This window comes from Pan paniscus, chromosome 2 (genome assembly GCF_029289425.2).
Source record: "Pan paniscus chromosome 2, NHGRI_mPanPan1-v2.0_pri, whole genome shotgun sequence".
NCBI lineage: Eukaryota > Metazoa > Chordata > Mammalia > Primates > Hominidae > Pan > Pan paniscus.
The window spans coordinates 129,254,100-129,272,617 of NC_085926.1; the positions used below are offsets into that span (position 1 = coordinate 129,254,100).

General features: G+C 38.8%; 2 protein-coding genes across 42 annotated transcripts in view; one reads left to right on the forward strand and one right to left on the reverse strand.

The window, feature by feature from the left end:
* The window catches only part of NEK11 (NIMA related kinase 11), a 328,327-nt gene that overhangs the window by 270,633 nt on the left and 39,176 nt on the right, over positions 1 to 18,518 (forward strand). The window lies entirely within an intron of this gene.
* Positions 1,923 to 18,518, reverse strand: part of LOC129397445 (uncharacterized) — a 62,565-nt gene continuing 45,969 nt past the window's right edge. The window contains exon 2 of the mRNA XM_063602929.1: positions 1,923 to 18,393. Within this exon, the coding sequence (XP_063458999.1) occupies positions 6,676 to 7,626 (951 nt within the window). The 5' untranslated portion in view covers positions 7,627 to 18,393 and the 3' untranslated portion in view covers positions 1,923 to 6,675. The remainder of the gene's footprint in view (positions 18,394 to 18,518) is intronic.

Sequence of the window (18,518 nt, forward strand, 5' to 3'; positions counted from 1 at the left end):
CATTTCTCTGATGGCCAGTGATGGTGAGCATTTTTTCATGTGTTTTTTGGCTGCATAAATGTCTTCTTTTGAGAAGTGTCTGTTCATGTCCTTCACCCACTTTTTGATGGGGTTGTTTGATTTTTTTCTTGTAAATTTGTTTGAGTTCATTGTAGATTCTGGATATTAGCCCTTTGTCAGATGAGTAGGTTGCGAAAATTTTCTCCTATTTTGTAGGTTGCCTGTTCACTCTGATGGTAGTTTCTTTTGCTGTGCAGAAGCTCTTTAGTTTAATGAGATCCCATTTGTCAATTTTGGCTTTTGTTGCCATTGCTTTTGGTGTTTTAGACATGAAGTCCTTGCCCATGCCTATGTCCTGAATGGTAATGCCTAGGTTTTCTTCTAAGGTTTTTATGGTTTCAGGTCTAATGTTTAAGTCTTTAATCCATCTTGAATTAATTTTTGTGTAAGGTGTAAGGAAGGGATCCAGTTTTGGCTTTCTACATATGGCTAGCCAGTTTTCCCAGCACCATTTATTAAATAGGGAATCCTTTCCCCATTGCTTGTTTTTCTCAGGTTTGTCAAAGATCAGATAGTTGTAGATATGCGGCGTTATTTCTGAGGGCTCTGTTATGTTCCATTGATCTATATCTCTGTTTTGGTGCCAGTACCATGCTGTCTTGGTTACCGTAGCCTTGTAGTATAGTTTGAAGTCAGGTAGCCTGATGCCTCCAGCTTTGTTCTTTTGGCTTAGGATTGACTTGGTGATGCGGGCTCTTTTTTGGTTCCATATCAACTTGAAAGTAGTTTTTTCCAATTCTGTGAAGAAAGTCATTGGTAGCTTGATGGGGATGGCATTGAATCTATAAATTACCTTGGGCAGTATGGCCATTTTCACAATATTGATTCTTCCTACCCATGAGCATGGAATGTTCTTCCATTTCTTTGTATCCTCTTTTATTTCATTGAGCAGTGGTTTGTAGTTCTCCTTGAAGAGGTCCTTCACGTCCCTTGTAAGTTGGATTCCTAGGTATTTTATTCTCTTTGAAGCAATTGTGAATGGGAATTCACTCATGATTTGGCTCTCTGTCAGCCCAAAATCTCCTTAAGCTGATAAGCAACTTCAGCAAAGTCTCAGGATACAAAATCAATTACAAAAATCACAAGCATTCTTATACTTGCATGATTTCTGAGAAGTCTAATGTAATTCTTATCTTTGTTCCTATATAGGCAAAATGGTTTTCCCCACTCTGGCTTCTTTCAGGATTTTTTCTTTACCTAGGGGTGGTGGTGGTGGTGGTGGTGGTAATGGTGGTGGTGTTTCTTTTTGGTGTTTATCCTACTTAGTGATCTCTAAGCTTCCTGGATCTATGGGTTGTTGTCTGACATCAATTTGAGGAAATTCTCAGGCATTATTGTTTTAAATATTTCTTCTTTTCTCTCTGTTCTCCTTCTAGTATTTTTCATACATCTATGTATGTATGTAGTAGTGTCATAATCCTTAGATATTCTCTTCTGTTTTTTTTTTTTTCAGTCTGTGTTCTCTTTGTTTTTCAGGTTTTGGAAGTTTCTATTAAGACATCCTCAAGCTCAGAGATTTTTTCCTCAGCCATTTTGCATCTACTAATAAGCCCATCAAAGGCATTCTTTGTTTCTGTTACAGTATTTTTTTACACTTTTATTTTAGGCTTAGGACTACATGTGCAGGTTTGTTATACAGATAAATTGTGTGTAGCAAGGGTGTGATGTAAGATTATTTCATCACCCAGGTGATAAGCATTTAATTTATAGGTGGCTTTTGTTTTTCTTTTTGTTTGAAACAGAGCCTCACTCTATCACCCAGGCTGAAGTACAGTGGTGCCATCTCAGCTCACTGCAACCTCCTGGTTTCAAGTGATTCTCATGCCTTAGCCTCCTGAGTAGCTGGGATTACAGGTGCGTGCCATCACAGTAACATTTTTAGTAAAGACAGGGTTTTACCATGATGTCCAGGCTAGTCTCGAACTCCTGGCCTCAAGTGATCCACCTGCCTCAGCCTCCCAAAAGTGCTGCAATTACAGGCATCAGCCACCATGCCTGGCCCTTGATAGGTAGTTTTTGATCCTTACCCTCCTCCCACCATCTACCTCTCAGTAGGCCTCAGTGTCTGTTGTTCCCTTCTTTGTGTTCATGTATACTCAATGTTTAGCTTCCACTTATAAGTGAGAACATACAGCATTTGGTTTTCTATTCCTGTGTTAGCTTGCTTAGGATAATGGCCTCCAGCTCCATCCATGTTACTGCAAAGGATATGATCTCATTCTTTTTATGACTGTGTAGTATTCCATGGTGTATATGTACTACATTTTCTTTATCTAGTCTACCACTGATGAACATTTAGGTTGATTCTATGTCTTTGCTTTTGTGAATAGTGCTGCAATGAACACATGTGTTGCACTTGTCTTTATCGTAGAATGATTTCTATTCTTTTGGATACATACCCAATAATGGAATTGCTAGGATGATTGGTAGTTCTATTTTTAAGTTATTTGAGAAATTATCAAGTTGGTTTCCAAAATAGCTGAACTAATTTACATTCCCACTGGCAGTGTATAAGCATTCCCTTTTCTCTGCATCCTCTTCAGCATCTGTTATTTTCTGACTTTTTAATAATAGCCATTGTGACTGGTGGGAAATGGTATCTCATTGTGGTTTTGATATGCATTTCTCTGAGGATTAGTGATATTGAGCATATTTCATATGTTTGTTGGCCACATGTGTATGTCTTCTTTTAAGAAGTGTCTGTTCATATCCTTTGTACACTTTTTAATGGGGTTGTTGGTTTTTTGCTTGCTGATTTAAGTTCCTTATAGATTGTGAATATTAGACCTTGTCAGATGTATAGTTTGTAAATATTTTCTCCCATTCTGTAGGCTGTTTGTTTACTCTGTTGACATTTTCTTTTGATGTGCAGAAGCTCTTTAATTTAATTAAGTTTCATTTGTCAATTTTTGTTTTTATTGCAATTACTTTTGTCATCTTCATCATTAAATCTTTGCCAAGGCCTATGTGTAGAATGATATTTCCTAGATTACCTTCCAGGATTTTTATTGTTTTAGGTTTTACATTTAAGTCTTTAATCCATCTTGAGTTGATTTTTGTATATGGTATAAGGAACGGGTCCAGTTTCAATCTTCTGCATATGGCTAGCCAGTTATCCCAACACCATTTATTGAATAGGAAGTCTTTCCCCACTGCTTGTTTTTGTCAACTTTGTCCAAGATCGGATGGTTGTAGGTGTGTGACTTCATTCCTGGGCTCTCTGTTCTGTTCCATTGTTCTGTGTGTCTGTTTTTTGTACCAGTACATACTGTTTTAGTTATGGTATCCTTGTGATATAGTTTGAAGTCAGGTGATGTGATGCCTCTAACTTTGTTCTTTTGCTTAAGATTGCCTTGGCTATTAGGGCTCCATTTAAGGTTCATATGAATTTTAAAATAGTTTTTTGTAATACTGTGAAGAATGTCATTATTAGTTTGATAGGAATAGCATTGAATATGTAAATTGCTTTGGGCAGTATGACTATTTTAACAATATTGGTTCATCCTAATCATGAGTATGAAATATTTTTCTATTTGCTTGTGTAATCTCTGATTTCTTTGAGCAATGTTTTATAATTCTCACTGTACAGATTTTTCATTCCCTGGTTAACTATATTCCCAGGTGTTTTGTTCTTTCTGTGGCTATTGTGAAAGAGATTGCATTCTTGATTTGGCCCTTAGCTTGGACATTGATGGTTTATAGAAATGGTACTGATTTTTTTACATTGACTTTGTAGGCTGAAGCTTTGCTGATGTCATTTATCAGATTTAGGAGCTTTTGAATAGAGATTGTGGGGTTTTCTAGGTATAGACTCATATTGTCTACAAACAGATAGTTTGATTTCTTCTCCTATTTGGATGCCTTTTATTTCTTTGTCTTTCTTGATTGCCCTGCCTAGGACTTACAGTACTTTGTTGAATAGAAATGGTGATAATGGGCATCCTTGTCTTGTTCTGTTTCTCAAGGGGAATGCTACAGCTTTTTTTTTGTTCAGTATGATGTTGGCTGTGGGTTTGTCAGAGATGCCTCATTATTTTGAGATATGTTCCTTCAATGCCTAGTTTGTTGTGGAGGATTTTTAACATGAACATATGTTGAATTTTCTCAAAAATCTTTTCTTCATCTATTGAGATGATCATATGGTTTTTGTTTTAAGTTCTGTTTCTGTGGTGAATCACATTTATTGATTTGTGTATGTTGAACCAACCTTACATCCCAGTAATAAAGCCTACTTGATCATGGTGGTTTAGCTTTTTGTTGTGCTGCTGGATTTGGTTTGCTAGCATTTTATCCTGGATTTTTGCATCTATGTTCATAAGGGTATTGTTGTGTCTCTGCCACATTTTGGTATCAGGATGTTGCTGGCCTCATAGAGTGAGTTAGGGAGGAGTCCCTCCTCCTTAATTTTTTGGAATAGTTTCCATAGGAATGGTACCAGGTCTTCTTTATACATCTGGAAGAATTCAGCTGTGAATCTCTCTGGTATGGGACTTTTTCTTGTTGGTAGGCTTTTTATCACTGATTCAGTTTTGGACCTCATTACTGGTCTGTTTTCAAGAGTTCATTTTCTTCCTGGTTCAATGTTGGGAGGTTGTAGATTTCTAGGAATGTATCAGTTTCTTCCAGGTTTTTCAGTTTGTGTGCATAGATATGTTTGTAGTAGTCTCTGAGGATTTTTTTTTATTTCTGTAGGGTTGGTGGTAATGTCCGATTTGTTATTTCTAATTGTGTTTATTTGGGTCTTCTCATTTTTTTCTTTATTATTCTAGCTAGTGGTGTATCAGTCTTATTTATTCTTTTAAAAAACCAACTCCTGAATTCATTAATCTTTTGGAGGTTTTTCACATCTCAGTTTCATTCAGTTCAGCTCTGATTTTGGTTAGTTCTTGTCTTCAGCTTTGGGGTTGGTTTGCCTCTTGTTTTTCTAATTCTTGTAGTTGTGATGTTAGGTTGTTAATTTGAGATCTAACTTTTTGATGTGAACATCTAGCACTATAAACTTTCCTCTTAACACTACTTTAGCTGTGTCCCAGAGATTCTGGTATGTTGTATCTTTGTTCTCATTAGTTTCAAAGAATTTCTTGATGTCTAACTTAATTGCATTGCTTACCCAAAAGTCATTCAGGAGAAGATTGTTTAATTTTCATGCACTTATATGGTTTTTAGAGATCTCCTTAGAGATTTCTGTTTTTATTGTGCTGTGGACTGAGAGCTTGGTTCGTATGATTTCGATTTTTTTTCAGTTTGCTGAGAATTTGTGTTGTGGCTGATTGTATGTTTGATTTTAGAGTATGTGCCATGTGGCAATGAGAAGAATGTATATTCTGTTGTTTGGGGTGGAGAGTTCTGTAGATGTCTGTCGGGTCCTTTTGGTCAAATGTCAAGTTCAAGTCCTGAATATCTGTTTTCTGCCTCGGTGCTCTGTCTGATACTGTCAGTGGGGTGTTGAAGTCTCTCATTATTATTGTGTGGCTATCTAAGTCTCTTTGTAGGTCTCTCAGAACATGGTGCTTCTGTGTTGGGTGCATATATATTTAGGATAGTTAGGTCTTCTTGTTGAATTGAACCCTTTACCATTATGTAGTGCCCTTCTTTGTCTTTTTTGATTATTGTTGGTAAAAAGTCTGTTTGGTCTGAAATTAGAATAGTGCCCCTGCTTTTTCCTGTTTTCCCTTTTTGTGGCAGATTTTTCTCAGTCCCTTTACTTTGAGCCTATGTGTGCCATTGCATGTGAGATGGGTCTTTTGAAGACAGCATATAGTTGGGCCTTGCTTCTTTATCCAACTCGACACAGTGCCTTTTAATTGTGGCATTTGGTCTGTTTACATTCAAGGTTAATATTGATATGTGTGGACTTGATCCTGTCGTCATGTTATTAGCTGGGGTTATTATATAGACTTGATTGTGTAGTTGTTTTATAGTGTCAACGGTCTATGTATTTAAGTGTGCTTTTGTGGTAGTTGGTAACTGTCTTTCCTTCTCATATTTAGCACTCCCTAAAGGACCTTTTGTAAGGTGGGTCTGATGGTAATGAATTTCCTTAGAATTTGCTTGTCTTAAAAGGATCTCCGGGTTTGTTGTTGTTGTTGTTGTGTTTTTGTTTTTTGTTTATGAAGCTTAGTTGGCTGGGTATGAAATTCTTGATTGGAATTTTGTTTCTTTAAAAATGCTGGATATAGGCCCCCTATGTCTTCTGGCTTGTAGAATTTCTGTTGAGAGGTCTGCCATTAGCCTGATGGGGTTCCCTTCATGGGTGACCTGTCCCTTCTCTCTAGCTGCCTTCAGCATTTTTTCTTTCATTTTGACCTTGGAGAATCTGATGACTGTGTCTTGGGGATGCTCATCTTTGTATAGTATCTCACAAGGGTTCTCTGCACTTCCTGATTTTGAATATTGGCCTCTCTAGCAAGGTGGGGAAATTTTTTATAGACAATATCCTTAAATATATGTTCCAAATTGCTTGCTTTCTCTCCCTCTCTTTAAGAGATACCAGTGAGTCATAGATTTGGTCTCTTTACATAATTCTTGCTTTCTGTCCCTCTCTTTCACATATACCAGTGAGTCATAGATTTGGTCTCTTTACATAATTCCATATTTTTAGAGGTTCATTCTTTTTTATCCTTTTTTCTTTATTTTTGTCTGAGTTAATTTGGAGAACCAGCATTTGAGCTTTGAAATTTTTTCCACAGCTTGGTCTATTCTGGTATTACTATTTGCAATTGTATTATGAAATTCTGGAAGTGAGTTTTTCAGCTCTATCAGATCAGTTTGGTCCTTTCTTAAAATGGCCATTTCATATTTCAGTTCCTGTATTGTTTTATTGTATTCCTTAGATTTCTTGGATTGAGTTTTGACTTTCTCCTGAATCTCAATGATCTTTTCTATCCATATTCTGAATTCTACGTCTGTCATTTCAGCCAAGTTAAGAATCATTGCTGGGGAACTTGTGCAGTTATTTGGAGGTAAGAAGACACTCTGACTTTTTGAGTTGCCAGAGTTCTTGTGCTGGTTCTTTCTCATATTTGTGGGCTGATGTTCCTTCAATCTTTGAAGTTGCTTTCTTGTGGATGGGTTTTTTGCTTTTATCTTCTTTGATGCCCTTGGGAGTTTGATTGTGGTACAGGGTGGGTTCAGGCATCTGGCTTTGTTTATGGAATAAGCTGAGCTGTGTGCTCTAACTCTAGAGGCTGGTACCAGTGCCCGAGCTTTGTTCTCTGGACCCTTGAGGTTAGGAACCTGCTGCACTGGGGGGGTGTTGAGGTGTTCCCGGTCTGCTAGCCACAACATGCCAATAGTTGGTGCTGGCCAAAGAGTTCTGTTGGGGCAATGGCAGTGGGATCTGTGTTCATGCGCACATGCCATCAGCTGAGACATAGTCATGGGGTATACATGTGTCAGCTGGGGTGGAGCACCATTGGGAATGGAGTGATGGCATTCCTGCACCCACTCGTGCTGGTGGCAGTGATGGCATGCCTGGGTGGGGTGCAAGCAGGGGTGGGGTTGCCAGCATTTGTGTGTGTGCTTGTGCTGGTGGCAGCAGGGGAGGGATTTCCAACATCTGTGCATGCATTTGTGGTGGCAGCATGGTGGGGTGCCCACACATTGGTGGAGGGGGCAGTGGGGTACGCTCACACCAGCAGAAGCAGTGCTATGGTGTGTGCACTGGTGGGGGAGGGAGGGAAGGTCTGTCTACACATGCAAGGCAGCCAGACAATGGTAAGAAGGTCATTGGTGAGTGCGTGCTAACAAAACGGCGAAGGGAAGCTTCAGGTGAGCTGGTGTGTTTTGGCAGGGGCAGGTCTGCTGGAGTTCTCCAACAGTCAACTGTGGCCTGCTGGTGAAAGAGCTATGATGAGGGCCTCTGGGAAATATCCTGGTTGGGCATCCAAGGCTGCACTGCTAGCAGGCATGGTGAGGGTGGGGCCCCAGGAGAAGCCAGCAGACATAGGAGTGCTCAGATTGGACTGGCCCCATTCCACAGGCAAGATTGCCCTGCTCTGCCTAGGTCCAACAGTCTCCCTAAGGTTAAAGTCTCCTAAAGGAACATGGTGGGCCTTGGGGAATTGGCATGTCTTGTCCCTGGCTCCACTGCAGATGTTCCTACACCAAACCCTCTTGGCTCTGCACAGGCTGGAATCTCACCCCGTCCACCTCTCTGAACAGTTCTCCCTGCCAGCTCAAGTGTCCTTGGAGATCTTGGGGTCTTCTGCTGCTAGGATTCCAGAGGTTGATGGCAAGAGTGGGCCATTCCTCACCTATTCAACTCACCCTTTCTCAGAGTCACTGGGGCTAGGAATGAGTCTTGGTTCTTGACAGCCCCACGCAGGGCTCCCAGCTTCTTCCCCTTACAGCTAAGCATCTGGGTCCTCCCTCTATCCACTCTCAATGGCTTCTCTCCAAAGATCTGCTTGGAGTGTCCCAGTCTTCCCAGTGTCCCCGTCTCTTGATGGGATATGTTCCTCTTGGCTGTGTCTAGACAGCCATTTTGGCTTGGGCCCTCGTTTTTTATCTCTAGCATTTCTTTTTGGTTCTGTCTTAGGATTTAAGAAATCCTAAGATTTCTTATGAAATTTGGTTCTTTCTTAGGATTTAAGAAATCCTAAGATTTCTGCTTATGTTGCCCATCTTTTTGTACATGCTATCTACTTTATCCATTAGAGTTAGCATAATCATAGTTGTTTTAAATTCCCAGTCTGATAATTTCAACGTCTCTGCCTTGTCTTGTTCTGGTACTTTGTCTCTTCAAAGTGTGTTTTTTACCTTTTAATATGTTTTATAATTTTTGTTTTGATAACCAAACATGTTACACTGAGTAAAATCTCTGCTGTAAATGGGCCTTTAGTAATGTTGCAGTAAGTGTAGGGGGAGGAGAAGCATTCTACACTCCTAGGAATAAGTTCTCTGCTTTTAAATGTGTCTGTGCCTCTGGCTGTGAACTTTGCAAGCCTTTCTCAGTTCTCAGTTACTCAGGGGCAAGATGGTAAAGTGGGCTATAGTTGGGTATTTTCCTTCTCTCATGTTGAGTGGGCTAGAGCTGGTTATTTTTCTTCTTCCACATGGAAGGCTAGAACTAACTGGAGTTGGACATTTTCTTTCACCTGGGCCAGTTAGGCTCTGATTAGTAGATTAGGCTCTGGTTAACTAATTTCTCCTAAGAGCAAGGCTTGCTAAGAAGAACAGAGTGCACTGACATATTTCAAAATGGTTCCTTCTCTTTTCCCCCTACTGGAAGCATGGAGAGCTGTTTCTCCCATATTTACTGGGATAACATAGTCAAGCTCCTGGAGGTATATCTCACTCAATTATGGGGACCCTGTATAACTGGGTTTACCTGGAGCTTTTAACTTTCTGATTTGTCCACACTGAGCCTCCAGGAATTCATCAGTTACAGTTCATGTTTTCCTACCCCAGCACTGGTCCCCGCAATGGTTTCTACTTGTGAGTTTCCTCTGGTAAGCCATGACTCCATGGATTTGCCTGCCTGTGTCTCCAATCTTGGGGGCAGAGGTTTGCCCTGTGTCCTCACCTCTCTAATGGATCCTAAAAGAGTTGTTGATTTTTTTAAAACTCTGTTCAGCCTTTTACTTATTAGGAGGGAGTGATGCCTTCTAAGTGACTTTCATGGAAAATGAGAAACTAGAAGTCCTCCACCTTTCTTCGTATCCTGTACCTCCTATTTTGGGATTAAAAATAGCCTCCCAAGTTATATCAACTTTCAAGAAATATAAACCAAACCCTCAATAAACAAGTGTTAACTCTTGTTGCCTTCAGTATCCTTTACTGAGCCACTGCGTTTGCAGAGAATAGTGCTTACTGCTATAAAGTGGAGAGAGAAATAGAATAGTCTTTGCCTTTGAGAGACTGAAAGTCTATTTCATTTGAAAATATATTTGTTCCCAAACTCTTTGTCAAAAGGATTTGAAAATCAAGTTGCCAGTTGATGCATATGTGTAGCACATTTTGCTGAGCAGGGCTTAACTCATTAGAGTTATCTGAGAGACATTTATTTAATCCCCTTTTACATCAAATGCAATATATAGTAAGGCTAATAACAAAGTAATATCTATAGAAAGTGAAGATCAAAGGGAAGGTGAGGAAGTCAATGTGCTGACCATAGTTGCTGTGTGAATATATAGTTTGAGCTTCCAGGAAGCCAGGTCAAAAAGGGAAAACATGATACAATTCCTAGTTCTCATTATCAAGAATGCAAATGTGCTGCCAGTTCTTCAGGGAAGACAGAGCTTATCATGTGATGTTTTATATAGAGCATATTGAGCACAGCAATATCTTCAATAGTTCTGCATGAACTGCAGTGTGAATTTTATAAAGGCGGTTTCTTTGGTGACAAAAAGCTGTTCTATAATGAACTAAACTATGTAGCCTTCCAAGGGTCTAACGCTATTCAGTGGTAAAATTTCAAGTACCTAGAGAATTTACAATCTGTTGGTTTTAATTAAAATTAAATGTTTGCTTCTCACTTTTTAAAATTAAAAATATGTGACACTTGAAGAAGGAAAAAAAACTGAAGGCAGATTTTGATTTAAATTCTCAGAGGAATAAATGACAGGAATGCCCTTGGCTGATTTGATGAGTATGCTTCTCTACTGTCATGCATTAATTAACTGTGTTTTGACTTTCTATTTTTATGGTCACCTCTTAATCAAGGAGTGTTAAAGCACAATTACTATTATTGATATTCTAAGAAAGGCAAGATGCAGAATAGCATCCATTAGTAACTCAACATGGAGCCTCATCAGTCTTTAGTAAGGGGTTCTGCTGGGTTGGTTTGCCTATTCTTTAGGCAGTAGAATCTTACCCATAATAGTCAAGAAAGTCTTAATACAATAAAACAGTTCTTAACTCAGAATTGTCTAAAGCAGCTCAAGGATTTGTTGTGTGTAATCAACTTTACACTCTGGCATGAGAATAATTTATGAATGCAAAAATAGATAAAAACAAATTCTGATGGCTAAGTGAATGGGGGCAGAGGACAAGAGTAAGTGAACACAATAAATTTACACCCCTGTCTTTAAGAATTAGGAATTACCCTCTCACTGTATGACTTCTCCCATCTGGTCTACATTTTTCTCTTCCTTATATGGTACACATTTTGCTGATGGTCTTCTGCATGTCCCATTCTACTCTGAACTAGGATAATCTATTCTTTGTAACAGAGTCCTTTTATAATTTGCAAAAGTTTATACACGCACCTGAGGATTCTCAAGATTCAATTTAAGTGTAATTGCCATTGGATGATTTCTATAACCTGTGCATCATCTAACGCAGCTGTCCCTGACTTTTTTGACACCAGGGACTGGTTTTGTGGAAGACAATTTTTCCAAGGATGGGGTGGGGGTAGGGTGGGGGATGGTTTCAGGATGAAACTGTTCTATCTCAGACCATCAGGCATTGGTTAGAATCTCATAAGGAGCACGCAACCTAGATCCCTTGCATATGCAGTTCACCACAGAGTTTGTATTCCTATGAGAATCTAATGCTGCCACTGGTTTGACAGGAGGCAGAGCTCAGGTGGTAATGCTCGCTCACCTGCTGCTCACCTCCTGCTGTGTGGCCCGGTTCCTAACAGGCCATGGACTGGTACTGGTCCGCGGCCTAAGGGTTGGGGACCCCTGCTCTAACGCACTAGGTGAAATGCTTGGTGTTACTTAATTCCCCCAGAATGCTTTCTGCTGTTTATTTGGCCTGTATCACTCTCTAACTTTGGGATTCTTGTTGTCTGTGTAAGTGTTCTAACTGCTGTGGTCCTGGGAAAGGCATTTTAAAATTCATTTTTCACATACTCTTTCCTAATTGAATCTTTGGGGGAAGAAACAAAGCAACATAAGCTGGGCTCTGGCATTATTATTTGGATTGTTAAAAAAAAGTAATCATTGGCATAGAGTCATTTCCTAGTTGAAATCCAGGGTAAAATGGATCTTCTACTGTCAGAAGCATATATGTCTTAAAACAACCTCCTCTCCTCCTACTTGCAGTAGCTCAGGAAGATGTTCTCATTAAACACAAGTCCCAAACAGTGATGTTTCATTACCTCTCAAAATTACACCAAGATTCTTTATGAACTGGAACATCTGGGTACAAGAAAAATGCTTTCTATTTTTTTTTTTTTTGACAATATTATCTGCCGAAGTGGAAGAATGGATGTTGAGTAAATTAAGGAAGTGGGTCTTTTGCCAGACAGCCTGAAGAATTCTATAAATAAAACTACCCTTTTGTTCAGAAATAAGAGGGTAAAACATTTTATTTTAAAAGGCACTTGAGCTCAGGAGCTTGAGATCAACCTAGACAACATAGTAAGAGTCATTCTTACTAAAAATTAAAAAGACAAATTAATCAAGCTTGGTGGCACATGCCTGTAGTCCCAGCTACTCAGGAGGCTGAGGCAGGAGGATCGGTTGAGCCTGAGAGAGTGAAGCTGCAGTAAGCTATGATCATGCCACTGCACTCCAGCCTGGGTGAGAGAATGAGACCATGTTTCAAAAAAAAAAAAACCTGTAGATATGATTACATGATTACATGATTTCCTTATTGCATTTTTCTATTGAAAAAAAAGACACATGATTTAGACAGGATTCATTGGTTCATTGCTAATTCCCCAGCACAAAGTTCAGTGCTCAATAAATAGCTGTTGGGTGAGTGAATAGATGAATGAATGAAATATGAGGTCATAAAAAGTATTTATTCTCTGTTGTACCCTTGAGTCTCCAAAAGTTTGCTCACTAATTTATGATAATTCAGATATTTGATTATCCTAAATGGATTGTGATTAGGCTTAAGAAAAATGGGTTCTAGGGACAGTTTTCAGGTGCCCATAGGTTTGTTTTCTCTGGACAAGATGCAAGGCTCCAGTGAGGAACTGGGTTTTAATGTGATGATTAATACGAGGTGATTATAGGAGATACCTCATAGACCTCAAAGACTAATTTTCAGGATTAGATGCGAGATATTTTGTAGACAACTTCACTGATGAACGACTTAGCTATTATCTTCTAAAGATTTTTATTTTAAAAATCCCTTGCATCTCAATTTTTCTTCTTTGTTTCTTACTTTTACTTTATACATGACAAATATACTTTCAAACTTTAAAGTGAAAAGCGATGTCAGAGGTGCTGATATTCACACCTTTTGAGTGTCAGCTGCAGGGAGATGTGTTTCTTGGCTGCTTCTAAAACATCTGCAGAAAAAAAAATACAGTGTGTATCTGCACAGAAGAATGACAAATGCAGGAAAAGACAGGAGTCACACAGCAACATTAATGCAGCACCTTAGGCAGTTTGCATCACCCAGACTGTGCCCTAAAATGAAGGTGTTTCATTTTTTAAGCTGTTGTTGTCAATACCCTTGATGGGATGTCTGAAAATATGCAGCCTAGTAATTGCTTCTAGCTCCACAGCATGAGCATCATAGACCTTCCTAAGCCATGGTTAGGAGAGAAGGAAATATCTATTGACCCTGATAGCTATTTTCCCCTCTCATAACTCCCCTGTGGATTAGTGGGGTTCCTGGGATCCCTCATCCTTTGCTTAAGTAAATATGTACAGAATTATATCAGCTTTGGGAGATTTAGAAGCCCTGGACTTTTTTTCAAAAAGTTTTTAAACCGATGCATAATATTTATACATATTTATGGGATACATGTGATATTTTGTTACCTGCATTGAGTGTGTAATAAGTCAGGGTATTTAGGATATCCATGACCTACAGCATTTATCATTTCTATGTGTTGGGAACATTTCAAGTCCTCTCTTGTAGCTATTTTGAAATATACAATACATTGTGGTTAACTATAGTCACCCTACTCTGCTGTCAAACATCAGAACTTACTCCTTCTATCTACCTGTGTATTTGTATCCATTAACTAACCTTTGTTCACCCCCCTCAACCCCACACAAGAAAGCCCAAGACTTTTAAATCACTTCTGTGACTTACTAGTCCTGTAGCTTTGGGCAAATTGCCTAAGTTTTCCGGGCTTCCTCTTCCTGCTCCATTAAATGTAAAAGATCATTAATGCTGCCTACTCTCATTGGTTTATTATGAACCTTGAATTAAATGCAACAAAGCAAATAGAAGCACCTTGTTGTATTCTGTGGTGTTGGCTTAATATTGCTGAGTGAATAATGTTAGAAACATGGATGATTGTGGAAGAGCAGAAGTATTACAGAGTGTGCTAAGGCAGCTGATGTTTGCCACTTGGAAGTGAGACTTGAGAGCAGCACTGAAAGGAATATGTTTGAAGAGTATAGTTCTTGCAAATATTTGTTGTATGCAAATCAGTAAAATCTAGTGATAAACATCCCAGAGAAGATAAAGATTTAGCAAAAATTGTAAACCACTGTCTGTTGTTTTAGAGAGCTGCTGAAAAATTCAATGGAAGCCCACAAAGTCTAGAGATATTTGAATTTATTTTTGATTTGAAATAACTGGTTGGGTAACGTATCTTAGGAAAATGTTAGAACCTGCCATAGTTACCAGGTATATATAGAAAAGCTCGGAAGGCAACCAGGCCACAGTCACCCAAGAAGAGATGGGTTTTGTCCATAAAATTTGAATTGTCCAAGAGAGGGCATGTAAAGCCAAAATGGGGAAGGGTGGAGTTGGATGAGGATGTGTGATTGCCGAGATGTTAGGAGCACGGTTCTTTAAGTCAGGGAGACTTGGACTCTGATTTTTCTTGCCACTAAACAATTTTATGATCTTGGGCAGGTTGCTTTACCTCTTCAAGGTTTAATTTAGTCATCTATAAAATGTGGATAACAATGCCTGCTTTCCAGGGTTGAAATAATTAGATAACACGTTAAGTGATTAGCATAATGGACTCATGGAAAGCCATGACCTTGGGGCAATGGGGGAGTGAGGGTGGGATAATCATTGTAGACATGAGCCCATTTTACAGATGAAACAAGTATCTTCTAAGCTTCAACATATGTACAGAGAAGACCTAGAATCCAAATTTCCTGAGAACTAGTCCAGGCAATTTATGTATAGTGTGGGTACCAGGGTGAGTGTGGGCTCCAGGGCTCCTTCCTCTGAGGAATCTATTCATAGCCTGAATCTGTTTCTTTAGAAGACACTTAATATTTGTTGAATGGTCAGTCAACTCAGCCTCATAATTGTACCTTCTACATCTGTAACAAACAGCACAAACTCAAGTTGATCCCTACTAATCTAGAATAGGGCCAAGGGTGATTCAGCCAAGTTTCAGAACCCCTAAGATGCTCACGAGCACCTGTTTCAGAATAGTTCAAATAGGAAGGCTAAAAATTAGAGGTAAGGGAAGTAGACAAAAGTTTTTTTAAAAACTTTTTTTTAGTTCAGGGGTACATGTGCAGCTTTGTTATATAGGTAAACTCGTGTCGGGGGGTTTGTTGTATAGATTATTTTGTCACCCAGGTACTAAGCCTACTACCCAATAATAGTTATTTTTTCCACTCCTCTTCCTCCTCCCACCCTCCACCTTCTAGTAGGCCCCAGCATCTGTTGTTCCCCTCTTGGGTCCATGTGTTCTCATCATTTAGCTTCCACTTACAAGTGAGAACATGTGACATTTGGTTTTCTATTCCTGTGTTAGTTCACTAAGGATTATGGCCTCCAGCTCCATCTATATTGCTGCAAAGGACATGATCTCATTTTTTACAGCTGCATAGTATTCCATGGTGTATATGTACCACATTTTCTTTATCCATTCTACCATTGATCAGCATTGAGGTTGATTCCATGTCTTTGCTATTGTAAATGGTGCTGCAGTGAATATACACATGCATGTATCTTTATGATAGAATGATTTATATTCCTTTGGTTACATACCCAGTAATGGTATCACTGGGTCGAATGGTAGTTCTATTTTAGCTTTTTGAGGAATCTCCACACTGCTTTCCACAATGGTTAAACTAATTTACCTCCCACCAGCAGTGTGTAAGTGTTCTCTTTTCTCTGCAACCTCACCAGGATCTGTTATTTTTTGACTTTATAATCACAGCCATTCTGACTGGTGTGAGATGCTATCTCATGATGGTTTTGATTTGCATTTCTCTAATGATCCATGATCTTGAGTTTTTTTTCATATGTTTGTTGGCCACACGTATATCTTCTTCTGAAAAGTAAGACATAGGAAGTTTTCACTATGTTATAGACAGAGCAACACATCTGAAAATGTTCATATTACCATGTCTCCATGCAAAATTTTGCTGTTTTAAACCAACACAAACAAAACAATCTTAGGAATTTTCAAGAAGGGGACTTTACAACAAACACTGTTTTTACAACAGTAGCATTTTAGCGCAAAGTTGGGATAACAGTTTTGCCCCACAGGTTTACATATGAACCAAGTAGCATTTCAACATTGTGCGTTTTCCTAACAATAAATGAATTGGCAATTTTAAAAACTCATTTAAAAGGTTTTCAAGTTAAGGTATATTTACTTTTCAGTACAATATATTGGGAAATAAGTGTCAGCTGCCAACTCAACAATGCTGGCATTTATTCTTGTAATGACATCTAATTCTCTTTGTTTAACTATACCCAGTATTCTGATTGATAATCTCCAGATTCTTCTCCAGAAATATCTCATTGCTTTCTTCCAGTTTATCCATGGAGAAAAAGTGTGTGTGTGTGTCTTGCATTAAGGAAGTTGTAGAATACTGTAACCACAATTTTGCACCACATCACTGTTTATCTTCTGTGCTGTTACAGCATCGACAGCAGGAGCTGGAGGTGGAAACTCATGGAACAACCATCAAGAATACTGTGTTCTCTTGTGCTCATTTCTGATGTTCCACACAAGGACCAGGTTGTTCCACCTGTAGCTGATTTAATATCAAATTACACAACAAATCTTTTGAGAAAATCCTCTATGCTTAAGAATGTTACATATTGAAAAGGAATCCTACCCAGCCATTCTCAACTTGTTTGTCATTCACCATGACATTCACAGAAACTGTAGGATAAGTCTTTTTCTCTTCCAGCTTTCCAATCTCTCTTTAGCACCTCCTATTGGCAGAGCCTACCTAGTAGGAAGCAGCTGGAAAGCTATAATAGGGTTGGCAGAGCCTTGGGCACAACATCACAAGGTGGCGTACAGAAGAGTGGGCTTGGAGCTGAGATAATAGCTGAAAAACTGGCACAACTTGCCTGCCCACCACACACCAAAAACATTCTTGGAGCATATCATGCTTCTGTGTTTCTTGCTTCACCATGAAACTTGAGCAATTCCTTCAGCATCATAGGTGGAAAACAGCCTTGACTTCAGTTGTCCTGGGACAAGCCTTTCTAAGCTCCCATACTCATGTTTTTAAAATATATTTTATTACCTTATTCGCTCATTATTCAATGCCAAATATAGCAGACAAACAGGCTTCAAGTTAAATAGTTTAAAAAGCAACAAACAAATAACTTATAAATTATCTTAAGGGATGGAAGTTGCTGAGGAGCTTATTATATTTTATTTTTATTTCACTTTTTTATTGTACATATTTAAGGTATACAACATGATGTTTTGATATTTGTACCTTGATATACACATACATAGTGAAGTAATAATTACTGTAGTCAAGAAAATTAACATATCCATCATCTCATATAGTTTCTTTGTGTGTATGTAATAAAAGTACCTAAAATATACTATCTTGGCAAATTACCAGTATACAATATTTCTGACTCTACTCTTCATGTTGTATATTACATCTTTAGACTATTCATCCTACCTGCAACTGTGTATGCTTTGACTTACATCTTCCCATTTAATCCCTTCCCCCAACAGCCACCATTCTATTCTCTGTTTCTATGTGCTGTATGCAATCTGTTTTCTTTTTTTAGATTCTGATCATGCAGTATTTTTCTTTCTGTGTCTGGCTTATTTCACTTAGCACAATGTCCTCTAAGTTCATCCACGCTGTCACAAGTGGCAGGATCTCCTCTTTTTAAAGCTGAATAATATTCCTGTGTGTGTGTGTGTATTCATCCATCAGTAAACACAGGTTGTTTCTATATCTTGCCATGCTTCTTTTTTTTTTTTCTTCAACTTTTAAGTTCCGGGGTACATGTGCAGGATGTGCAGGTTTGTTACACAGGTAAACATGTGCCATGGTGGTTTTGGCACATCGAATCATCCAGGTATTAAGCCCAGCATCCATTAGTTATTTTTCCTGATGCTATCCCTCCCCCACCAACCCCCGACAGGCCCCAGTGTGGTTGTTCCACCCCTGTGTCCATGTATTCTCATTATTCGGCTTCCACTTGTAAGTGAGAACATGTGGTATTTGGTTTTCTGTTCCTGTATTAGTTTGCTGAGGATAATAGCTTCCAACTCCATTCATATCCCTGCAAAGGACATGATTTCATTCCTTCTTATGGCTGCATAGTATTCCATGGTGTATATTTACCACATTTTCTTTATCCAGTCTGTTATTGATGGCATGCTTTTTTTTTTTAGTTATCAGTACAAA